At 36.6% G+C, this 26,611-nt stretch overlaps 1 protein-coding gene across 1 annotated transcript; it reads left to right on the top strand.

The window, feature by feature from the left end:
• The first annotated feature begins 275 nt into the window (after window positions 1-275).
• LOC105719339 (caspase-4) lies at window positions 276-26,611 on the top strand. The gene is made up of 9 exons (XM_012455392.2): window positions 276-380; window positions 13,828-14,082; window positions 17,389-17,498; window positions 18,302-18,475; window positions 19,651-19,885; window positions 20,728-20,871; window positions 22,325-22,434; window positions 24,663-24,766; window positions 26,498-26,611. The coding sequence occupies exons 1-8, from the start codon at window positions 374-376 to the stop codon at window positions 24,759-24,761; spliced, it is 1,134 nt and encodes a 377-aa protein (XP_012310815.1). The 5' UTR covers window positions 276-373; the 3' UTR covers window positions 24,762-24,766; window positions 26,498-26,611.

The raw sequence follows: 26,611 nt of genomic DNA, 5'->3' as shown, positions 1-26,611 counted from the left end.
GATTTGTGTTTTTATGTGATCAGAGAAAGAAAAATTGAGAGATCAGAAAGAGAGGAGACTGATGGATAGAAGAAGGTGGGGGGGGCACAGGAAACAAGGAAAAAAACAGGCTGAGATGTCAACCCACAGGACAATGCTTTGTCAGTTTAATTTTTTTTTCTTCCCACAGGAAGAAAGTAAAGTCCAGTATTTGGATGCCAATTTGCTGACGACAAGGCATTTCCTGACAATTAGTCTGGAAAGCTCTGAGCAGCAGTTTCACAATCTGTGATTACATGTTTCCGCCCTTTATAATAGGAAATACACAGTTTACTTTCATTTTTGAGTGTGAGCCTCTTTTCAACGAAGTAGGAAAGGACAGAGGCTGTTACCTATGGCAGGTGAGTTCTTTTCTGACTAGAGCTTGTAAGTAGGATTTTAGAAAACACTTGACTTATTGCTGTGTTATAAACACAAGAATGGAAGCTGATAGCATGCATACTGAACTCTTTTGTTTACTGGTTGTGTGTAGTGTGAATCATGGGACCTGGTGTTAGAGACACTGAAAGAGATAATATGTTTCCAGATGTCTTTTAGACAGAAAGAAGTTAATTCCTTTCTCTTAGCTTCTGGTAATCAAAAGGAGGGTAAAGAAAGCCAGAGGAAGTTATTTGTGTGAGACAATTCTAGAAGGTTCAAAATGCACTCTGAAATCTTTTCTGCTTTCTCTTGATTCCAAATTAATTGCCCACATCACAAACCTTTCTCCCATAAGTAGATCTGAGAGTCTCTGAATTATTACCCTTTTTGCCATCTCTTACTGTGAATTACATTCACAGTCTGTTTAAAGTTATTCTGTTTTTTTCCCCCTTTCTCTTTAGTCCTGGTAGTGACTATTTAATGTAGTATTTTATGGGTTACTGTCACAGTCATTTTGTTTTGCTGTTGTTGTTGTTGTTTAATTGGTGTCCCTCTCTCCAGGACTTAACCTTCCAATCCATTCTGCACACAACTTTTAGGTCACGTGTCTTATAAACAGAAGCTGGAAAAGCCTAAGGGATAGAGTCATGAGTTACTTAGGCAGCTAGTATTCCAGCAGGTCATATCACATCTTTGGTTTCATTCTCCTCATAGGAAAAAAAAGAAATTGGACTAGATCAGTGGATTCTAAACCTTATAACATATCACAGTAATCTGCAGTCATATTAAAAAAGTCAATGACTACCAATGACTAAAAAAGTCAATGACTACCCTATTTCTCAACCTGAATAGCTCAATCTTAAACACCTTGCAGGCACTTACTACCTTTTGAAGCTCTGCAGATAATTCTTATGAAACTGACCTGGCATAGGTTTGTCTGTAGATTAGTGTCATTAGGAAAGTTGACCAGTTAGTTAACTCTCTCTGCTTACTTGCTAGTGATCTATTAATGTAATTCACTTTGCTCAGGGACATACAGTGGCTTTTTATTGCCTTAAAAAATATATATGAATATTCAGACAAGTTTTTCTACCTTTTGAAACATGTGTATCTATTTTTTCCATTAATCTCTGTAAAGCATGATTTCAGCTTAATAAAAAAATTACTATATTTACTTCACTCATATTTTCTTGTTGTTGAGTTTCTTTACTCCTTTGATTCTTGCTATAGAACAATTCTCTCCTGGATTTATGACTCACCTCACAACATTTAGCTTAAGCTCCTGGAATCAAGGGACCTTAGATAATAGATTAGATAATAGAAATATTAGATAATAGATTAGATAATGGAAATATTAGATAATAGGAGAAATTGAAAGCCACTAGTCAAAAACAAGTCATGGTTTGATAATTATAAACATCCAATATAGTCAGCTATTGTTACCTTAAACTCTTGAGGAATTGTATCCTATAATGTGTTTGAGCATTGCATCACTTTGCCTGGAACCAAAACTGTGGTCCTGATGAGGTTTTCCTGTAACTGATTCCTTCCACTTTTATTATCACTGCAGGTTTCATTCAGTGATTATTATAATAACAAAAAATCTATAATAATTGTTTCTATAAAAAATGCCATATAGTAGCTATTTTACACACTCTCTCTGATTTAATATTTAAAACCAATCAATACGGTTGTGCTATTGTTACCATATTAGAGTTGAAGGGAATACTTAGAAAATGCCTTCAAATATGCTTTAGGTCAAAAGTCTGTTGAGAGGAGTGATCTTAGGTTGGCATGACTCTCAAACTCCGCCATTACTCTAACTTTCTGCAAACATCTTTAAATATTTGCCCTGTCTCTCATCACTCCCACTTCAGTCCTTGCTTCACACTTCTATTCCTTCTAAGGCCCAGCTCTCCTAGTTTTCTGGTTACATCAGACACCCTCAAGCCTTTGTGCTTCTTCCCATACCACTCTCCGCTAGGAGACCAACCCCCAGTTGTCCAAGGGACAAATTCCTACTAGTCCTTCAGGTCTCAGTGCCAAGCTCCTTCTTCTCAGGACAGCTATCTTCCATCTGAGACACACTTTGCTTATGCTTTTCTTGAGCATATGCTCATTATTTACATCCTTATAATATATTTCATCTTACTTATTTGCTTATGTCTACTTGACTGTAAGCTCTAATGTGTAGGAACATGTTTCCAAAATGGTACCCCCAATACTAGCAAAGTAAGTTTCAAGAATTGATGCTCATTAAATATTCCTGAATGGATAGGGGAATGAAAGTGTCTTCCTTCTGTTTGAAACTTCCAATGTGCACTTATTGGCTGCTAAATGAAATGAAACTTACCTGGTTTGCTATTAAGAATTTGTAACCACCCAATGGGTTCACCTTGCCCACTGCTTAGACAGAGCCCAAGACAGGGGAATTGCAATGGTGAAAGAGTATTCACACAGAACCGGCTGTGCTGGAGACTGGAATTTTATTATTACTTAAATCAGTCTCCTAGAGCATTCAGAAATCAGAATGTTTAAAGATAATTTGGCAGGTAGGGGATTGGGAAGTAGAAGTGTTAATTAGTCAACTGGGAGATGGAATCATAGGATGTCAAAGTGAGGTTTGATTGCTGTCTTCTCTTCCTAGGTTCGAACAGAACTTGTTGGGACAGATTACTGGTCTGAGTGGTGTCAACTGATTCCACTGAGTACAGTGTCTGCAAAATATCTTAAGTACTGACCTTAGGTTTTACAATAGTGATATTATCCCCAGAAGCAAGTTGGGGTCTTTCAGACTCTAGGAGTCAGAGGCTGCATGACCCCTAAATTGTAATTTTTAATCCTGTGGCTGATTTGTTAGTTCTGCAAAGGCAGGCTGAACCCCAGGCAAGAAGGGGGTCTTTTTGGAAAAGGGCTGTTATCAATTTTGTTTCAGAGTCGAACCATGAACTGCATTTCTTCTCAAAGTTAGTTTGGCCTATACTAGGAATCAACAAGGACAGCTTAAGGGTCAGAAGCAAGAGAGAGTTGGTTAGGTCTGATTTCTTAGGCTGTCGTAATTTCCTCAGTTATAATATTGCAAAGGTGGTTTCAATCCCTCCCTTTGGGTTTTATAACAGCTTAATCTTAAGGTGTAGGTTATGAAGATGGAAAAAGGCCGCTGATCATTCTGGCTTCTACCTGCTGACAGGGGACATAGTGGAAATTGAAGTGAACCCCAAGATGAGAAGAGTGGAACTGCTTTGCAACTGTCTGAGCACACTCATGCAGGCCTGGCTGGGCTTCCAGTGCTTGCATGACAAAACATTAGTACTCTCCTCTGTTGTATTACTACAGTATTTATGTGAAAAGCCTCCTGTCAGGTAAATAATGAGTCCTAGGACGAGGAGTAAAATTCTCAATTTTAAAAACAAAGGTTGAAAAGCTTAGTTTGGGAACTTCTAATCCACAAAGAATTTAGGATTTATTCCAAACTGTAGAAAAAAACTCAAGGACAGCTAACAACAGGTATATTATAGGTTTTCTTTTGAAGCATAATTTTTCCTCTCTCCAGATCCCATTTGTATTAAAAACAAATTATGAGAGAACTAATTTGTTTACAAAAATAATCTGTAGTCTTACTGTACTTGGCCTGATTATTTGCATAAAGTGCAGCAAGAATAACTATTTTTCATTTAGGCTGGTTTTTGTTTAAATTGGCTTTGATGGAACTCTGTTTCATGAAGAATCTCAGATAAGACTTTTTAAGTGCCAAGCCCTGCCATGTGTTTGTACCATGAAATACCTATGAATTGGGTAAATTCCTCTCCTCTCAAGATTCCAAAATAACTTGGAGCTCCTGAACCTGTTAGAAAGTGACATAGTGACATTCTTTACTTACTACAGATCAAGAATCTTGTACAAGGACTCTGTGTAGGTAAGATATGAGGCCAGATTCCCCACAGGGCTTTTATTGGCTTTATAATTCAACTTTGATTCTTTAAAGGAAGCATGTTATTCCAGTCAAGGCCTTGGTAAAATAACCAATTTCTCCAATTGTGTCCTGTTACAAAAGAAAACAGATTCTTATTGCACTTATGCAATTAACTGTACTGTCATAAATTGAGAATACTTACAAATAGTTTCCAAATTCTGATAAATCAGGTAGAGAGAAACAAATATGCTTTAAATTTTTTTCACAGGAGTTTATTTTACTTACTTGTTAAAAGTTGCAAATAGCTCTAAAGAAATAAGTTATCTTCACTCTGAAAACAAAAGGATTAGCAATTTTTAACACAGCTCTCCGTAAGAGTCCTAGAAGTTTCATTTTTTCCTCTATTCCAATAGCACAATTTTTAAAGTTATCTGAGACCTGCAGTCAGAGTCCTATATCTGATTATAAACTGCCTTTTGAAAAGGACCAAAGCGAGGCAAAATGTGTGTGGATGACAAAAGTCTATAGACACTGTTAAAGCTACAACTGACTAGGAATTTTTCTTACTTCTATGGCATCCAACAATTTTACATAACAATTATAATTACTAACAATGTACACAGAATTATATCAGAATTATAGAAGTTTATATAAATACAAAGACAGAAAATTCAGCACTTGTAAGATTTCTATTTGCCAGCTTTTTAATTAGATTACTGGCTTCAGGGTGGAGCCCTTGGAGGAGCAGGGCCAGGAAAGCATGCATTTTTTCCCCAGCTAAATAAGCAGGCATAGCTGAAGGCAAAGACAGATCTCCAAACTTAAGGATGCAATTTTGTACTAGATCCTGGATCCCCAAAGGAGGGAAATACTACTGGAAAAGACAGTGCAGTCCCTCTACCCTGCATTTTATTGCAAGGCAACCTAAAGCTGATCAGCCCATTTTGAAATCAGCCCATCCTCCATGAAAGTCTCATCTCTCAGTAAGGGATAGGGATGTTTCCATATTTTCCAGGTGGCCCAGAGCGTGCTTCTCTGATCCAAGTGTGCAAAGAGCCAAATCCCTCCAAAAATATTATTACCATCCCTTAAAGTATATTTCCTACCTAGTTATTACATACCAAAGCTCTCTCACAATGCAAAGTAATTTCTGATATCCCCAAAACTCAAAATGTCAGACAACACAATGCAAAACAGAACATGGCCTTTGATTTTGAGAGAGATTTATCTGCTTTTAATTCCTAGAGTTTCATGAAAAAAACAGAGGGTTTTTTTTTGTTTTTTTGTTGTTTGTCATCCCCAAAATGCAGTCTGTGGTGCCTCCTCTATTTTCTCTGTGTTTTTGCAGGGAATCCCAGGCTACCAGAATTTCTCTTAGGGCCTCTCAAGTGTGCATTAAGAGTGGCAAGACAAAAAATGGAGAAAAATAATTCAGTTGACTGAGAAGAAAAAAACCTTTTACAGAAAAGATCCAAGAAGAGAAAAACAAAGGCTTTTTAAATGTATCCATAGCTTGTTTATTCACTTTTAATTAAGCTGACTTTTAACCATAGTGATCTTTAAAAAATCCTTTTACATTTCTTATTACCCAACTTTAGCCCTACGACCAATATTTCTGGCTTTGGTAAGAAGTTTCTTTTTACAATATTTAGAATTTCCCCAAGGTAGTTCAGAGAAAGAAAAATTTAAGAGAGGAAATCAGAAGCTAACCATGGGGGTGTGGGCAAAGCTTAATAAATAGCAAAGTTACGCAAATAGCAAACCAGAAAGACATCATTTCAGAAGCCAAGAATAGAGCCCACGCTGCTACTGTCAAAAGGCAAAGTCTTAGCTACTGAGTTACAGCATTGAGCAGTTTCTATTGCTATTCCCAGGAGCCTAGAGAAGCCAATTTTAACTTTGCCAAGGCTTTTACCTGCTCAAGAAAAACTTTTAGGGCTAGATGATGTAAACCAAAAGAAAGTATCCCCATATGGTCACAAGATTAAGCTCTTAAGGAGACAAAACAAGCCAGAGAAATTTCATACAGTATTGGTTTCAGGGACATGTAGCAAAGTTTATAATTGGCCAGCCTACTGAGCTGGCTTGAAAAGGAGTCTTACAGGGGTCCTAAAACCATATTCCATCCTGTGATACCCCTCTTCCCATTACAGAACACAGAAAGGCAAATACTTAGCACAAAATACACCAGATTTGCTACAGGCTAAGACTAGTCTTGTGAATTCTCTTTTCTAGTAATCAAACCCTTGCAGAGAAACAAATAGTGATGTTTACTGTTTACACAGATGGAGAAAGAGACCAGAAACTTGGTTGGTAAGAATTTCTTACCCTTTTTGCTGGCATACCAGGTTTCTGGATTCCCTTTCTCTGCAACTTCAAGAAGAACAGAATGGCTTCTGATGACCCTGCTCGCTTCCCCATAGCTGTGGGATTCAAGCCATTTTACAAGAGAAAATTACCCTTTACTGTGTTATGGAACCATATGCAAGATTCTTAAAATGCAAGATACTTCCCAACTGGCTATGTCAGGAACCCAATTAACATTTTCCATCCCAGCAGAATACACATAACAAAACAGCCATTAGTCACCTTGTTCAGCACCCAATATCAACCTGCAAAGTTCAAAGTTTTTCCTGTTGGTCCCTGTTGTCTTTGATTCACTGCAGGTGGGGAGGGACTACCACAGAATGGTAATTCACAACGGGGTCTCTGGGTAAGTCGAAGAGCAGATGGTCATCATGAGATAGGCCTGTTAAGCTTTCTCCAGGGCTCACTGTATGGAACCAGACAAATAAGAGTTCCCTGAGTTAGGCCTGCTGGACTTGTTTGGTTACATGTGAATGTAACCAGACAAATCAGAGTTCCCTGAGTTAGGCCTGCTGGACTTCCTTTGGTAATTCCTTCTAAGATCTCCTTCACATATACAAACACACGCAAAGATGAGACAGAGAGAAGGCGTTCCAGATCAGATGATCCCAAACCAAGAACTCCAAGAGCATTCCTTCCAAACTATCCTCCTATTCTCTGTCTGAGAAATCTCAAAATATTCCTGATTGAGGAGAATTTTCCTGAACCAAGACTCTTCCTACTAGTTAGAGCCAAGTGAGACCCCCAAGGAGCTGAACAGACACCCCTTGGTGTTTCCCAGCCTACTTATCACTATCCACTGTTAGATTTTATGCTCTGTGAGGACAGGGGCCATGAACTACATTGACTTGACTACTGATTCCATAAATAATTAATAAATATCCCCCAAATGCCAAAAATAATGCAGGTGTAATTCATGGCCCCTGTCCTCACAGAGCATAAAATCTAATAGTGGATAGTGATAAGTAGGCTGGGAATCACAAAAGAATGGGAAAAATTTTAAAAGACTGGATACGGTGGCTCACGCCTGTAATCCAATCCCAGCACTTTGGGAGGCTGAGATAAGCAATCACCTGAGGTCAGGAGTTTGAGATCAGCCTGGCCAACATGGTGAAACCCCGTCTCTACTAAAATTGCAAAAACTAGCCAGGGGTGGTTGTGTGTACCTGCAGTCCTAGCTACTCTGAAGGCTGAAGCAGGAGAACTGCTTGAACCCGGGAGCGGGTGGTTGCAATGAGCCAAGATAGCACCACTGCACTCTGGCCTGGGTAACACAGTGAGACTCTGTCTCACAAAAATAAACACAGGCATAAACAAATAAATGGAAAATAAAATATGCTATGCTAAGGAGATACAAGGTGCCCTAGGAGCATATATCTCTGACACTCTCCTCTGGAAGAATCGGAGAGGATTCCCTGAAGAAAGTGTCATCTAATCTGAGACTTGAAGGATAGACAGACAGCAGTAGAAAAACAAGAAGGAATCAGAAGGTGGGGGCTGTAAATACAGAGATCTCTAAATAGAAGCTTTTCAGAAATCAGAATGTTTTGAATGTAATAAGCCAAGTGGAACCAGTATCTGAAGATGAGTGAATGAGAAGGCCTAGGATAGAATAGGCTGAGCGGTTTCATGGTCAAATCTAGATATTAGAACACTCTCCATAGTGAAGAATAGAATAGAAGGGATGAAGAGCAGGTTGATAAGGTTCTTACGAATTTTTCTTTTTTAAAAAAAATTATTTATTATACTTTAAGTTCTGGGGTACACGGGCAGATCATGCAGATTTGTTACATAGGTATACATGTGCCATGGGGGTTTGCTGCATCCATCACCCCATCATCTACATTAGGTATTTCTCCTAATGCTATCCTTCCCCTATCCCTCTACCCGCTGCTATCCCTCCCCTAACCCCCCGACCTCCAGAGAGGCCCCCATGTGTGATGTTACCCTCCTTGTGACCATGTGTTCTCATTGTTCAACACCCACTTATGAGTGAGAACATGTGGTGTTTGGTTTTCTGTTCTTGTGTCAGTTTACTGAGAATGATGGTTTCCAGCTTCATCCATGTCCCTGCAAAGGACATGAACTCATCCTTTTTTATGGTTGCATAGTATTCCATGGTATATATGTACCACATTTTCTTTATCCAGTTTATCTTTGATCGGCATTTGGGTTGGTTCCAAATCTTTGCTATTTTGAATAGTGCCACAATAAACATACACATGCATGTGTCTTTATAATAGAAAAATTTATAAGCCCATACTCAAATGAATTTATTTATTAAGAAAGAAAGGATGTTGGCCTGAATAGAAATAATGAACAATTAGAATTGAGAGAAGTAGTCAGATTCTGAAAATGTTTAGCAAATAAAATCAATGCAATGTGAATTAAGAAGGGAAATAAGATATAGGGAAGGCCAAAGAGGTTTAATATCACCAAGTTTTGCTGCCTTTTTGTACTTGGGGTGTAGGTATTACTTACTAGTATATGGAAAAGAGAACAAAGGATGGAAATAAAAAAATGGGCAGTTCATCTTTATAACTTAAGTTGAATGAGTTTGTAAGATATAGTAGAGATGTCTCATTGTCTATTGGATGTATGGGTTTCGATACTGACATCCATATCTGGGCTGAATCCATAAATTTGATAGTGGTTTATTTATTATTTTAAGTTTAAAGCTGATGCCATCAGAATGTGTAGATTACACCTCAAGCCACATTTCTAATTGTTTAATTAATTTATTTGACAAATAAAAATTATATATATTTTCTGTGCACAACCTTCTGCTTTTGTGAGTTTGGTAACTTTTTTAGATTCTATATATCACTGAGATAATATAATATTTTGTGCTTTGGTACCTGGCCTGGCTTATTTCACTTAATACAGTGTTCTTCATCTTCATCAGTATTGTCAGAAATTATAGAATTTACTTCCTTTTAAAAGCTGAAGTATTGCATTGTGTATGTAAACCACATTTTCTTCATCTATTCATCCATTTAGATACTTAGGTTGATTTTATATCTTGGCTATTGTGAAAAATTCTGCAAAGGAAATATAAGTTCAGATATCTCTTTGAGACACTGAGTTTCCTTTTTTTGATATGCACTTAATAGTGGGATTGCTTGATGCTATCTTTAGCTCTATTTCTAACTTTCAGAGGTGTCTCCATATAGATTTCCATAAAGACCACACTAATTTATATATACATGCATGTATATATGTTTTATTTTATTTTAATACTTTGAGACAGAGTCTCACTCTGTTGCCCAGGCTAGAGGGCAGTTGTGGAATCTCCGCTTACTGCAACTTCTGCCTCCAGGGTTCAAGCAATTCTCCTGCCTCCGCCTCCTGATTAGCTAAGATTATAGGTCCCTGCCACTATGCCCGGCTAATTTTTATATTTTCACTAGAGGTGGGATTTCACCATGTTGTCCAGCCTGGCCAAGAACTCCTGACCTCAGGTGTTCCACCTGACTTGGCCTCACAAAGTCCTGGGAATACAGGCATGAGCCACTGCTCAGGGCCTAATTTACATTTTTACCAAGAGTGTACAAGCGTTTCTTTTTTTCTACATCTTTTCCACCATTTTCTATCTTTTGTCTTTTTGGTAATAGTCATTCCAACAAATGAGAAATGATATCTCATTGTGGGTTCAATTTCCTTGATAACTAGAGAGGTTGATCATTTTTCATATACATATTCTCCCTATGTTTGCTTTTGAAAAACGTTTATTCTGGACATTTGTTTATTTTTAAATGTTTGTTTTCTTTCTATTGAATTGTTTGTATCCTTTATATTTTGTATGTTAAATCCTTATCAGATGTATGGTTTGCAAATATTTTCTCCCATACTGTTGACTATCTCTTTAATCCTTTGATTAATTTTTGGCTGTGTAAAGCTTTTCAGTTTGATGTAATTTCATTTGAGTATTTTAGCTTTCATTTCCTGTCCTTTTGTGTTATATCCAAAAATCACTGTCTAGACCAATGTCATGAAGTTGTACTCCTCTGTTTTCTTCTAGTAGTTTCACAGTTTTGGTTCTTACATTTACATATTTAACCCATTTTGAGTTTATTTTTGTACATGTTGAGAAATTTTATTCTTCTGCATGTGCCTATCCAATTTTCCCAATAACATTTATTGAAGAGTTTGTTCTTTCCCCATTGTGTTCATGAAACCTTTATTGAAAAGTCAAATGAATGTAAATAATTGGGTTTATTTCTGGGTTTTCTGTCCTGTTCATTTGCTCTCTGTGTCTATTTTTATACTACTATTGTGCTATTTTGATGATAATAGCTTTGTAGTCTATTTTGAAGTCAGGTAGTGTGATGCCTGCAGCTCTGACCTCTTTACTCAAAATTGCTTTGTCTATGCATGGTTTTTATTTTTGTGATTCCATGTAAATGTTAGGACTTGTTTCTATTTTTGTAAAAGTTGCTGTTAGAATTTTGATAGGAATTGGATTGTATCTTTAGATTTCTTTGGGTATTAGGGATGCATATTTTAATAATAGTAATTTTTCCAGTCCATCAACTGAAAATGTATTTCTACTTATTTTTGTCTTCTTTAATTTCTTCTATCAATATTTTATAGTTTTGGGATTTGTTGTTATTGTTATTTTTGAGACAGGATCTTGTTCTGTAGCCAAGACTAGTGTCACAGTTATACTCACTATAATCTCAGATTCCTGGGCTTAAGGAATCCTCCCACCTCAGACTTCCAAGAAGCAAGGACTATAGATATGTGCTACCATGCCCAGCCAATTCTGTTAATTTTTTGTAGGGACAGAGTCTCACTATGTTGATCAGGTTGGAGTTTTATAGTTTTACACGTATATGTTTTTTACCTACTTAGTTAAATTCATTTCTAAATATTTTTGTGGCAATTTTAAATGGAAATTTATTTATGTTTTAAAGATGGTTTATTGTTATATAGAAACACTACAGATTTTTATATGTTGATTTTCTTATCCTGCAATTTTCTTGAATTTGTTTATTTGTTCTAAAAGATGTTTGGTGGATCCTTTAAGGTTTTCTGTATATAAGACCATTTAATCTTTAGACAGGCACAATTAAACTTCTTCCTTTCCAATTCTGATGCCTTTTATTTCTCTATGTTGTCAAATTGTTCTGGCCAGGAATACACTGAATACAAGTGGTGAACAAGAGTATCTTTGTCTTCTTCTTGATCTTAGAGAAAGGGGTTTCAATTTTTTACCATTGAGTATGATGCTAGCTGTGTGTTTGTCATATGTGGCATTTATTGTTATAAACTTTTCAATTTTATTGCTCATATTTTTTCACGTCATTTATTCAGTCAACACTATATTAGTTTACTGAGCACACAAATAAATAAAACAGAAGCCCAGCACTCAGGCAGATTGGATATCCCACCAACTAATCTGTGTACTATTTGCAAATCACACTCTGTTCCAACATCTGTCCATGGTATTGCAAGACCAGTATTTTTGCTACCCCTTCTAAGAAGCCTTCGTGATCTTACCTGCTAGAATGTACTAATCTTTTCTGAGCCCCTTGAGCATCTTGCCTGCATTCCTTGAGAAGCTCTTCACCAATTCTCAAGCAAAGTAGTTTGATGAATTAAGAATGGGGGCTCTGGATTCTGAACCCCCAGATTTCAATTGTTGTTCACAGTTACTATATAGTGTTCTTTCACATTATTTGAGTCAATTATGTATTACTTTTTCTTTTCCAATTAAGAGAGGTTAATATATGCTTTAGATGGAATTTTTATGAAACTTCAGTAATGCACTTGGCATGATTGGGGTTCTATGAATACTATTTCAATTGAAACCATGTCATGTTAACTATATAGAATATGGTGAAAAAAACAAGATTTGAATCCTAATTCATGTGATATGAAGCAAGTTATTATTTAAATGGTAAATATAAAATAGGGACTGTAATAACTATCCCACTAGCTTATTGTGAGGGTCCAGTGTATTAACATTTGTAAAATCCTTGGCACAGTGATTTGTAAATAATAATGATAATTATAATGGTTTATATTGCTTTATATGCATTCATTTTTTAATTTATAATGAGTACATGGGAGATGTTATCTTTTATTAAGTTAATTTATGTTAGGTATCTTTTTTCCTGGTTTGTAATGCCTAATGTCTTTCTCATAATAGCTGCCTAATAAACATTTATTAAAATATTAATTCAAGATAACTCAGATAATGAGGCTGGTGTTTCTGTGCCAAAGCTCTTGTGTAATGTTCTGACATATTTTCTTTAGATGCCATTTTGTGTCAACAGTATCCTTACATCTACAAGGATTGTATAACTGTCTTCATAGCATTGATTGAGAATTGATAAGATATTCAACATCTCTGTGTAAAATCTACCCAAATCATATCTGTTGCATTGAAATAAAGGATGCCTTATTTTGATATCTATATTTCCTTATAAATATTCAAATTATGCTAAGAAGTAATACATTAACGTAGTGTCAAATTAAATGTATCCACCACACTGGAAGATTAGTAATCAGATTACTTTCAATTTTGAATTTTCATTGAGTTCAAGATTCAAAAGAATTATAAATAAGGATGCACTCGTCTGCTTATTCTTTAATTTATGTATTCAGCAAGAATATTAAGTAATTTTAAGCATTTTGAATACAAAGATGTGGGATAGGGTGTATGTTTAAAACATGCAAATTCAAAAATATAGTTCTTTCACCAAGAAAACTAAATACAGAAAAAAATAAAAATCATATAGTCTAGTAGGAAGAATTTAAGAGAAGAGTATTGACTTTCCTGGGAATATATGTTTTAGGCAGATCATTATCACTATAGGCTGTGAACCAGTGAAAGAGAAAAACGAATACAGTGGATGACCAGGAAGTTAGCATTAGGTCCAATGCCACAGAAAGAAGATGAGAAGCTAAAAAAAATTTTAAAAAAAGGGAGAGAGAGAGAGAAAAGAAAAAAGAACAAAAAAGAAAAAAAGTATTAAGTGGTAGGAATTTGATGGGTGACAGAACTTTACAGATACAAGAAGACAGATGGTGAAATGAAACATACTTTCAGGAGTATTTCACATTATAGAACTATGTATGAAGTGAGGGTAAAACTCTTTAAGCTGTACCCATAGTTAAAAGAGTTTTTCTATTTCTAACAGAAGGCAACCAAAGAAAAAAACCACTTAAGATGTTGGAATCCTTGGGCAAAGATTTCCTCACTGGTGTTTTGGATAACTTGGTGGAACAAAATGTGCTGAACTGGAAGGAAGAGGAAAAGAAGAAATATTATGATGCCAAAACTGAAGACAAGGTTCGGGTCGTGGCAGACTCTATGCAAAAGAAACAACGTATGGCAGGGCAAATGCTTCTCCAAACCTTTTTTAACATAGACCAAATATCCCCCAATAAAAAAGGTAAGATTGGGTCTTTTACAATGAATGCCTCAATTTTTCCAGAATCTGCTTAATTCCAAGGTCTAAGCAGTGTCTTCTGTGATTCCCTTATCTTTCCTTTCCTAAATTATCATTTTTACTAAACCTATCATTGTCCTTTTAGGACCACTTCATCTTTTGTGAGGTGGAATCAAGTTTCTAATCAGCTAAAAAGCTGAGTCCTTGTGTGTAGACTGTCGCAAAAATAGTTAAAAATGAGACCTTGTAGTAAGGGATACATAAATCTAAACCTAGATTCTGTTACCTGTGACCTATGCAACTTCCTGCAAGTTGCTTAACCTCCCTAGCTTCCTGGTTATCAGTCTTACTACCTGTGAAATGGGGACAATTCCAGTACTTTCTTGTAAGATTGTTTAAGCCTAGAAACATTATAACAGCAGGCACCACATGCCAACAACCCCCAAGATATTAGCTCTTATCTGGAACTCTCTCCTCTGAGGTTCAGACTCACTTAGCTCTAGTGGAATATTCAGCATGTCTACTTCAGTGTTTCACTGGCATCACAAAACAAATACAGCTAAAACTATATACTTTGTTCTCCAGAACAAAACTGTTCCGCTTTTATTCCCTATTCATCTCAGTAAGCAAAAAGAATGTCTACCAAGATTCTCCCACCAGAATGCAACTGGTTTCTTTGCCAGTTAATAACAGTAATCAGTAGTTTTCTTGGGACATAGTGGATGCCTAGATAATGTAGGATGAATAAATAAATAAAGTATATGCATGCAATAAACAGTAATTTTCATAATTCTTATGTGGATGCTACGAATTAGACTTTTCCAGTTCTTACTCATTTCTGTGAGTTACAAAATATGATCAGGAGAATCTATATAAAATGTCTAAAATTTTAAAACTTCTTTTAGGAACTTTTGACTCAGATTGAATTATGTGTATTATTAGAGCTTAAATATTCTCATATTGAAGTTCACTAGTGACAGACTCAATTTTCCCCAGAATTAAGCTGAAATCTTCAGCCATGAAGTATTACAGATTACCAATAATGATAAATAGTAATAAACAAAAGGCAACATAAATTGTTGAGACCTAACTAAATCACATGAGCTTTTCAATCAGCACTTCTCTATGAAGAAGAGGTATTCCCATCAAAAGAGTGGACATGATAGTATAATAGTTGTCCACGATTATAAGACAGGTTGCATTCTCATTAATATTTAAACTGGTCCTTTTGAAGGTGTTTTGTTGTTTTTCTCAAACCTGGGACAGCATGGAAACAATCTCCATTTTTAAAAAGTTAGTGATAGTGCAACTAATGGGAATTAGAATTGAAGTAATCGGGGCTTCACAATGATTTTAGCAAACCCAGATATCACAATGAGCATTCAATTCTAAACTGAAATAACCTATCTGATTAGCAGAGGCTGTGGCAGGAATGAGGCAGCTGAAACCCCTTATAGGAGGAGTCCAGGGGCTCCCTGGGCTCTGTCTGCACTTGGAGTCTCCAGAGTGATCTCAGGAAACTTTAGATACACTACCAGTATACCTAGGGTGTACCCAGCCCTCTTTGGGTAGCAGTCTGCACTATAATATGTACTATCTTGTAATGAAATGATTTGCTTTAATGCTAATTTTACTATTGGATATGATAAAAATTCTACCTAATTTCTAATTTTACCTGAAAATACTGTATCCACACATAGACACATAATGATCATTAGGAAATGACTAAGTTAGGAAGCTCTCCAAGCCTGTAAGTGAACTGGAAACAGAAGGCTTGGATGAGAAAATGTGCCTTCTGATCAGGTAATATCCAAGGTTCCAGCATGTCTTCACCTTGGTAGAATTTTCTGAAATGGGATGGAAGTTCATGTATCACTGTGTAATCTAAGAAAAGAGATGCCCAGAAGGTTTGATATTCATGCACACTTTTACAACTTGTTGCAGACCAGAACTCAGGCTTTTATCATACATTTTAGCTAGACATTTATTTAAAAATATTATTTAAAAACAAATAATTGAAGTAGAAATAAAATTATAAAATATTACAAACAAAAAATTTTACATAGGATAGTAGTATTTTTTCTCATTTAATCAGAAAAAGTCTTGGTTGGCTCACGTAATTAAACAGAAATAATATAACTTCTCCTTTTTTTCATGAAGAGACACTTCATTATATCAGACCTTGGTAAACTTCATTTCTAAGATGTCTTTTAAAATTCCTCTTTCTATCTCCTTCAAGGGAGGGTTCTGAAATTTCCCAGTCTCCTGCACAATCTCAGTCAAAAGGGGTCAAGCATTGTCAGATAATGTTAGATTTCTCTAGGGGATTGATCAGAATGAGTCTAAACCAAACTTATCCACAAGAGATGTATTATTTCCTCACATTATAAAACACAGGTTGAAAAGTTTAGTGTTTATTGTTCAGCACTTTGGAGGCAAGGCATCAGAGTTATGTCAGAATGTCTGACAGAATAATTGTCTCTGACCTTGGACACAGCATCATTGTTACTAGACAGCACTTCCCCATTAAATAGCTGACTTTACCATTTCAACAGGGATAATGGAAGTTCATTTCTTCTAGAATCATTGAAAATTAAGAGTAAAGTTGCTTAAAAAATAATGCCTTGAAAGTACAAGACTCAATATTCTGTGGTTTAGTGTATGTATGTATCTGTATGCGAAGTGGGGGTCAGGAGGGGATGATTACTCCAAAATGAGATGTTGTCCCATCCTGTATGGTAGCAATATGTAGCTATTAAGCACTTGACTTGTGGCTGAAAACACATGTTAAAATAATACTTTTTATATGTGACACTAAATAAATGTTATTAGAATTAATTTTACTTGTTTAATTTTACTTTTTACATGTGATAGTAGAAATTGAATGTTGGTCATGGAACACACATTAAATTTGTAGTAGATAGCACTCTGACAACTATTTACTCAGCATACTCTTGAACAGGCACAATAGAAAGTCCACATGGATAAGTGAGTATCCCAGATTAAAACCTTTGGAGAAATCAAATTCTTTTGACAATATAAGGAAAGGTTAAATTTAACCCAAACATCATCAAAATGTTTTCCCCAAAATGATCAGAATCTATGATTGCATGTTTGGGTGGATTTGCTTTTCTCTGTTTTCCAGTAACAATACATCTCCTGATATAGAATACTAGATATGAGATACAACTATAACCCCTATATATGGAGAAATCTTCTTCCCAGGACATCTTCTCTCTCAATCTTCTTAGGTGATAAATTGGGTCACAGAGACAGAAATCACAGTTTTTATTATGTGATATCCTGCAGCTAATTCAAATATGGAGATTGGACCACCTGAGACAGGAGAATCTACAGATGCCCTCAAGCTTTGCCCTCATGAAGAATTCCTGAGACTATGTAAAGAAAGAGCTGAAGAGGTGCTATGCTATCTGCATAAAGCAGAAAAAAAGAAGAGAAATCACTGCTTTTCTTCAGTGCACCGTTTCTTACAGCACTAAATGAATGGTGGCAGGGGGGTCTGATGGCAGTAAACATTTTCATAAATGCTTTGAGTAAAGAAATTATGTGACTTCACAATGATACCAATCCTCTCTCAACTCATGATGCAGATCATTTTATCATGGGTTAGAAGAAAACTGGTATTTCTATTGCTCCTGCATTCATTCTTGCAATTATCTAGATTTTATGACAATTGCAGCATTAGCCATGGAGTAAAAATATTTCTAAGATAACATTGCTGAGCAGTAATTGTTCGCACTTTAGTTGAAAAGTCTAGACATAAAGGATACTTGGGAAATATAATTAAAGCTTGAAAAACATTATAAGTTGATGTATTAAAAATAGTACCAAAATAGCTATGTTTCCAAAGGCAAAGACTTTTGCTGTATTCATTTTTCACTGGAGCCAATGACAACATTTCTTGTGTTTTATGAAATTTGACCTGAACTTTGAATGCTAAGAAAAATTTGAGTAGGTAAAGATGAAAAGGGAGAAGAAAGGGGTAGGAATTATCTAGTTTCCTCAAGATTCTTGAATAACCATTTCAGATATGTCCTGGTTCTTTCCCCAGGTTCTTGAGAAAGAGAAAGTCAGTGTCTTTTGATACAAGTTAGGGAAGAGAGCAGTTGCATGAAGATTTAAAAAAGCAACACTGATAGGTACAAGGGGGTTGAAAAGAGACTTGAGTAAATTAAATTCACTGCATCTCTGTATCCTGCAGATCTATCCAATAAAGGAGAGAAAGGACCGCACACGCCTGGCTCTCATCATATGCAATACAAAGTTTGACCATCTGCCTCCGAGGAATGGAGCTGACTTTGACATCACAGGGATGAAGGAGCTGCTTGAGGGTCTGGACTACAGTGTGGTTGTAGAAGAGAAACTGACGGCCAGGGTAAGAACCCCTCAGCCACCCCAAACGCATACATATTCAACACACATCCTTCTAATAACTACTTAGCTTTAAGGAGCTCAACAAGAGTTAACCGCCTCTGGGTGTGTGTGTATGTGTGTGTGTGTGTATGTGTGTGTTTCTGTGTGTCTGTGTGTGTATGCACAGGCAAAATGAGAGTACTAGATTGGTAAATCTATGTCTCTTTTGTGCTCCAAATATCCTCAATTCCGGAAACTAGACTAAATATGATTGGCTCATGTTTTCATATTCCTTATTTAATTCCAAAATCATGTGATGGGAATACCCCTCAAAATTACAGAGTAATAAATTTTAAATAGGAGTACACTGGTAAAACAAATACTGAGTCCTAAACTCGGTACCAAGAGCTACCCCTAACATTGGGAATAGGTCCGTAAATGAGATAGGAAGTTTCCTGCTGGCATTCATCTAGGTTACAAAAGAGAGAAACAGTGAAATTGTAAGAAAAAGACAACTTCAGGCACGAGGTGTGCATGTGTGTGTCTACATAACAGTGACAAAAAAGCCAAAAGTAAGCAAAAAGAAAAGAAAAAGGAAACGTGAGATGGAATTATAGGTTGGGAGCAATGTTTTTGGGTTGGTCAGAGACGGCTCTGGAAAGACATGAATGCAGTGCTTTCCAAGTAGAAGCTACCTGTGAAAAGGCTGAACTGAAAAATCAACCTGGCACAGGAGAAGCACAAAGAGAAAACTAGTGTGACTAGAGTTTGAAGGAAAAGGGACATAGTACAAGGGTGGAATATGGTCAAGCCAGAAGTTTGATTCTATTCTAAGCAAAGTGGGATGAGTTTTACAAAGAAAGTGGTGTGACGCATTTATAACACATGACTCTTGGTAGGTAAGTAGAGAAAAGATTGAGATGGAAAAGAAAAAGAAAAAGTAACATGAGTAACATATAAAAATATACAATATATTAAGAAGACAGTATGTCAGCAGGAAGAGAAAGCAGGAACCCATAGCCCCATTGAGAAGGAAAAATAAAACCATAAAACAGCTGTCATGATTGAGTAAGCACTATGTGAAGCACCATGACCAGGATATGTAAAATATGTTTCTTGTTTCACTCATGGTAAATCTAGGAAGTCCCATTCATTATGATGCTTCTCCGACTGAAGCTAGACATTGTTCTTTTCCAGGATATGGAGTCAGTGCTGAGGGCATTTGCTGCCCGACCAGAGCACAAGTCCTCAGACAGCACTTTCTTGGTGCTCATGTCTCATGGCATCCTGGAGGGAATCTGTGGAACGGCACATGATGAGGAGAACCCAGATGTGCTGCTTTATGACACCATCTTCCAGATATTCAACAACCGCAACTGCCTCAGTCTAAGGGACAAACCCAAGGTCATCATTGTCCAGGCCTGCAGGGGTGGTGAGTGCTGAGACTGAACACCTAACAGTTATGAAGGTGTATGCAGAGGATTGTGATGTTTGGTTTATATTTAGAGCCAAGTCTTAGACCCCATCCAGTGCAAATAAAGTACATTGAATTCTGAAGAAACTCTTCCTCAGGGGCTGGTATAATAAGAAATTGTCTCATCATAATTAGCAGGAAAATTTCTGTATGATTTTATACACAGTAAGTGGTGAAGGATATCATCAGAATCCCTAAATCAAAGTTAAACAGAAATACTCAAACTTTGGAATGGAATCATTTTCATGACAGCTTGATTTGTAAATATTTCACAGACACTTTGACATTGTGTGGTTTAAGAAGAATCGTATTTGAAACTGGGCCATTATGTAAAACAGAATCCCTTTTCAATATAATTTTTAAGGGGAAAATTATTAAGAGATCAGGGGACTTTAGAATATTGCAGTTCAACTTTGCTCCAGACTTTCAATTGCCTCATGGCTGGCTGAGGATGGTGGCTCATGCCTATAATCCCAGCACTTTGGGAGACCAAGACAGGAGGTTGATTGATGCCAGGAATTTGAGACCAATTGTCTCATAGCTCTTGGAAGCTATTTTTCAAAAGAAAACAGAATTTTTTTTCTCCAAAAAATGGTAAAGTAAAGATGATTTCACTATCAGTAGGCACACTGTTGAATGACACTGGAGAGAAAGTAAGGTAGTGTATGTGGGTTTGTATGTGTGTGGGTCTGTATGTATGGAACTAGTTTGAATGAACATTCAAAAAGAACAAGGTGGGCAATTGTGATAGCCATATTGTGGGAAGCACAGCAGTGTGCAGAAAGTTAATATCTCTACAGCAAACCGCGGAGATCTGCTGGTCCCAGATGCTCCAGCATCCTTGGCAGTGGCTTCTTCACAGTCACTTGAGAATCTAGAGGAAGATGCTGTTCACAAGACCCATGTGGAGAAGGACTTCATTGCTTTCTGCTCTTCAACCCCACGTATGTATCTTTCAGTGGCAATAAGGGATTTGTGGGCTTGAGGCCACATTTGAATGATTCTACAAAATCAAGAATCCCTATGAAACAATAATCTGATAGAACGTTGTGTGCTCTCCACATACTTTACGTGATCTTATGTGTGCTGTGAGAACAGATGCCTACCCCTTCAAAACACACAGTTTTGAAAGTTGTACTTTTACTATAAGTATTACTATTTACAGTCAGAGGTATATCAAATATCAAAACAACACAATACAAGGAACCCCATTAACCACTCATCATTTAAACATATGATTAATTCTGTTTTTTATTAAACCCATTTAACATTTTGAATGGTGTTTTATGGATTCCAGGAATGGCTTCTCTTTCTTAAATGATCAACTTCAAGTCTTCTTTTCCATATTTCCCACCTTATTCTACAAAGAGCAGTGCCATTGCATGCCCCACTAGGAATGTGGATATCTTTTAAAACAAGTAGAAAATGATAGGGTGGGGCTGATTCCATCTAATCTCAGGGAACAGTGGTTAGTATTTCACTTCTAGGTAATTATCTTAAGGAGCATACATTTAACTGGTTTTAATTTGTCTATTTCTAGATCTTATTACTTAAAAGCACTTTATTGAGGTATGACTGATATACATAATGGTACATATTTAATGTGTACATATTTAATGTATACAACTTAATGAGTTTGGAAATAAGTATTCATTCCTGAAATCGTCACAACTATGCCATAAACAAATCTCTCTCCTCCAAAAGATTCTTCCACTTCTCTGTTTATTATTATCATCATTCTGTGTGTATGAAAAGAATGTTTAGCATAAAATCTACTTTTTTAGCAAATTTCAAGTACATAATACAGTATTGGTTACTATTGGCACCATCCTGTAGAGTAGATTTTTATCACTTTTTTTTCCATCTTCTATAACTGAAACATTGCATGTGTTTATTTTACTATATGGTAAAAGACAGTGTGGCATAATCTGCAAACAACTTTGGAGCCTGGTGGCAGCTTTTTGTGGCTTACTCACTGTGTGAACATGGGGAAGTTCCTTCATCTTTCTGACCTTCTATTCCTTCCTCTGCAAAGCGGGATAATTCCAGCTATTTCTCAAGCCCCTATAAAAGTCAAGAGAATGAACATGGGGTTTGTAGTAGAAAGTCAGTCCCAAGAGGCCACCTTTGAATGATTCTACAAAATCAAGAATCCCAAGAGTCAAAATACAATCACTACACAGTCTCTTGTAATGCTTACAAACTGTACCTTTTGATCAGCTTTTGCCAGGTTTTCTGTTTACTTTTTGTGGAAAGTGGATAAATGTCAGGTTGTAAGTGCTTCCTACAAATCTGCAAAGATAACTCCCAAGCTATGCTTTTCTTTTTAAAAACATTCTCAAGACAAAAATATAAACAAAAACATAGCCCAGGGTATACCAACCTGTATCATCATAGATAACGTGTCCTGGAGAGACAGCACAATGGGCTCCATCTTCATCACACAACTCATCGCATGCTTCCAGAAATATTCTTGGTGCTGCCACCTAGAGGAAGTATTTCGGAAGGTAAGCATCTCTTTCTTTTCTAGTTATTCATTTATTTGTTCAGGAAGAATTTGTCATGATTCACCTTTCACTTCACAATGACAGTCTTTGTCAGGCAACTGAAAGAGCGATACCTAGTTTCTGTCATTCAGCTTTTTAAAATATGGTTATGGAAAAGACATTTCCAATATATCCCAGCAGGAGATCAAAGTAAACAAAATAATATCAACCATAAGCCTTATGTTATGGACTATAAGTTCTTAAGTTTTAGAGAATGAAAAATATTTTGAAAAATTTTTATTACTTAATTTATTAAATTAATAAAATCTAGGTGCTCTGCTAAATCATGGAGTTCTTCCTGGTGACAGAGGGGTAAATGAGGCCTACATGACTTAAGCCTACCTCACATTTTCATGGGAGATATGGATACTGAAAATGTGGGTTAACAAACAAATATGTGCTTACAGATTGTTATAGGATCCATAAAGGCATGTAAGAAGGAACAAAAAAGAAGTCATTCTTTCAATAAAAATGTGCAGAAGAATGCTACTCTTTGCACTACTTGGGACATTCCTTATTCCCACTACTTTCTACGTTATTTTTCTCCATAGCTCATACCTCCACCCACAAAGCATATGGTAATAGTTTTTTTATGTGTCTGTTTTTTTATTTGATTTTACTCACTAACAAGCATACTTCAAGATGGCAGGGATTTACTCAGCAACTCAACAAACCTGGCATGTAGCAGATATACAATTAATAATCATTGAATCAATAGATACATAAATAGATAAATGCTCCCTCTTGTTTAAAGAGAGAATGGGATTGTTATCAACACATAATAGTATAGTTATTTATAAAGTAAAAATGGTAGAGATCAGTAAAACTCCTGTGGGAAAATAAAGATACACTGGCGTTTAAAAAAGAAAGCCATCCAGGACCAGCAGAGTCATTCATTCCTGTAATCCCAGCACTTAGGGAGTCACAGGAGGGTGGAGTGACTTGAATCCAGGAATTTGAGACCAGCCTGGGCAACATGGAGAAATTCCATCTCTACAAAAAATACAAAAATTAGCAGGGCATGTTGACAGGTGCCTGTAATCCCACCTACTTGAAAGGTGAAGTGGGAGGATTGCTTGAGCCCAGGAAGCCCAAGATGGCACACTGCACTCTAGCCTGGCAATAGAGTAAGATGCTGTGTTAAAAAAGTAATAAAAGAAGAAGGAGAAGGAGAAGGAGAAGGAGGAGGAGAAGGAGAAGGAGAAGGAGAAGAAGAAGAAGGAAAAAGAAGAGGAGGAGGAGGAGGAGGGAATGCAGCATAAATTGAGATAGAGTTCCTGTGAATAGAGATCTAGGAAGTTAAATTTTTTTTTTTTTTTTTTTGAGACGGAGTTTCGCTCTTGTTACCCAGACTGGAGTGTAATGGTGTGATCTCAGCTCACCGCAACCTCCGCCTCATGGGTTCAGGCAATTCTTCTGCCTCAGCCTCCTGAGTAGCTGGGATTACAGGCACGCACCACCATGCCCAGCTAATTTTTGTATTTTTAGTAGAGACGGGGTTTCACCATGTTGACCAGGATGGTCTTGATCTCTTGACCTCGTGATCCACCCGCCTCAGCCTCCCAAGGTGCTGGGATTACAGGCTTGAGCCACCGTGCCCGGCCTAAGTTAAATATTTTAAATCTTTTCAGATAATTAGGAGTTAGAGATTGTACCTTCGCGGGTATTCATAGAAAAAGGAACTAAAAATTCTAGATTTAGGATGAGTAGACTCTTATCAATTAGTCCATGCAAAAGACTACAAGTTCAGCTTGGTGGTAGAGATATGAAAGTTGTTCAGTGTTCAAGTCTTTAAGATACTAGGATTTACTTTTCCTTCAACTGAGGAATCAAACTTGGTGGGAGTAGGGAGTACAGAATCCTTCCTTATCTAATTTTCATGAACAATTTCCAAGGGATAACCTGATTGTTGTATCTGTAGGTCAGAAATGGAATATAGACGAAATGAAGGTTGAAAGGCCTTAGATTAGACATGAGGTGTTTATTTTGATGTTAAGAGTACAGTCTGAGATGGAATGTCAATTCTAAGAGGTAGGGTACAATGTTCAGGAGTTAGAATGCCAATGGGCTTGGTTCTATGAAATCCGAAAGCTCTCTTCATTCCAGGCATTTTCTGGTTCATGGTGCAAGATGCTTTCTGAGACTTTAAAAGAGTTGTATATCATTTACAACCTATTTTCTTTTTTCAGGTGCAGCAATCATTTGAAACTCCAAAGGATAAAGCCCAAATGCCCACCATAGAACGATTATCCATGACAAGATACTTCTACCTCTTTCCTGGCAATTGAAAATTGTTAAGTATTAAGAGTTGGTGGTGGTGTGTGAAATAAATGAGAGCATGATATTGGTGGTTAGGTCCAGTGACCATGATGGCTGAATACTTGAATGGTCAAACTGGTGTTTTTGTTGACATAGTCTGGTGATTATCTGCTATTTTTTTCCAACATATATGCATTTGGATGCCCCCAACTCTACAAATAATCAGGCAATTAATCAATCAAGGAGGTAAGGAAAATCATGGCAGAATGTGACAATGAAAAACCAAGGGTAGCAATTATTAAAATAGAAACATTCTAATGCTTCCATTACTATTTATATTCATTTATCTCTCATACGCTATTTTTCTCTTTCTTACACACACAAATACACACACACACACACACAAAGTAACTAAACATTGCATTGAACCCTGAACAAAGAGTAAATAAAGGAGCCAACTTTGGAGAAAGCAGCACTTTGATCCTCTCAGTGAGAATATCACAACAAATACCACATTACTGACATTAGCTACCATTACCAGATAGTACAAAATACATCCTATACGGTAGAATTTGTGTTGATTCAGTCTCTGGTTCTCAGACTGTTCTCACAATGCAGATCACCAATCACTCAGAGTCTGCTTTCAAATCCTCAATCACACTCCAGAAGTTCCTTCAAGCTCCCATGTAACTATTTTTATTATTTTGATCAAAATGTTATAGATTGGGTACATTAAGTTGGGACCAAATGATTACTTTCTTCACTCATAATAGCTTTATTTAACATTATATTATAAGCCTATTATCAATCTCCCTCTCAGATACACACTTAAAATTGTATTTTATAGTAAAATGTATAAAGTTGATCTCAATACTTCCAATATTCACCACATATTTTTTTACTCTCGGTTTCTGACACTCCAGTCAAAAAATTGCATCATTTCAGCATAACAGCTTCCAGTGCCTAATCCATCCAATGGAGCTACATTTAGATATTGAATTGTTTGTTGAATAATACTTGCTAACACTAACCATGCACCAGGTTCTCTTCTAGATGCTTGGAATATGCCAATTAACAAAGTAAATAGATTTCTTAACTCAGAAAGCTTATATTCTAGTGAGTTGAAACAGACCGAATACATAAACAGGTAAATATATCACAGGTCAGAGAGCAAAAGAAGATAAAAGGAAAAATAAAGGAAGACAAAGGCAAACACAGAATGATGGATGCTGTACTCATAGACATATTTCACTCGGGAAGGCCTTCCTTGAAATAATGAAATCAGAACAAACAATGGACAGAGTTGGGGAGTGAACTATGTGGTTCTTATGCAGGAAAAGTGTCCTAGCACAGAATACAGCAAGTGCAAATGTCCTGGGGGTAGAAATGCACTAAACATGTTTAAAGAACTGCAATGAGTGTGACCAAAAGCAAAAGTGAGTGGGGAAAATGGCAGAGACATATTAGGAAAAGCAGTGAGAAGCCAGATCTCATGGATGTTGGCTATCACAGGGTAAATCTTTAAAAATTATTATCTAGGTGAGACTGGAAGCCTTTCTAGTACTTTAGAAAAGAGAAGTAATATGCTTTAAATTAGGTTTTACAAAGATCACATGTTGGTGAATAGGCTAAGAGATCACAGATGGAAGTCAAGGGAAGTGGCTAGAGCACATAGAAGAGGTTGGAAAAAGAATCATGATGAGGGATGGGAGGAAGGCAGCAAGGGGTAACCATCTTGACCTTCTGTTCTTTCTCTCCCCTGCAGGAAGCCACAAGTAACCCAGCCCTCCTTTATCAACTTCAAGGAGCACCTTTATTAGTACAGCTTGCATATTTAACATTTTATGTTTCAATAAAAGTGAAGACAAAATGAACTGTA

Source organism: Aotus nancymaae, unplaced genomic scaffold (assembly GCF_030222135.1).
Source record: "Aotus nancymaae isolate 86718 unplaced genomic scaffold, 86718_ANA_hifiasm-v0.15.2.pri h1tg000012l, whole genome shotgun sequence".
NCBI lineage: Eukaryota > Metazoa > Chordata > Mammalia > Primates > Aotidae > Aotus > Aotus nancymaae.
Note: the sequence above shows the minus strand (reverse complement) of the source record. Positions and strands in the feature narration are given on the sequence as shown.

Excerpts from the sequence above, each read along its gene's own strand:
- LOC105719339 (XM_012455392.2), top strand. Across the intron at positions 17,499-18,301 it reads GTAAAGAAAGAGCTGAAGAG|ATCTATCCAATAAAGGAGAG; the intron begins GTGCTATGCTAT and ends TGTATCCTGCAG. Across the intron at positions 22,435-24,662 it reads TAGAGGAAGTATTTCGGAAG|GTGCAGCAATCATTTGAAAC; the intron begins GTAAGCATCTCT and ends TTCTTTTTTCAG.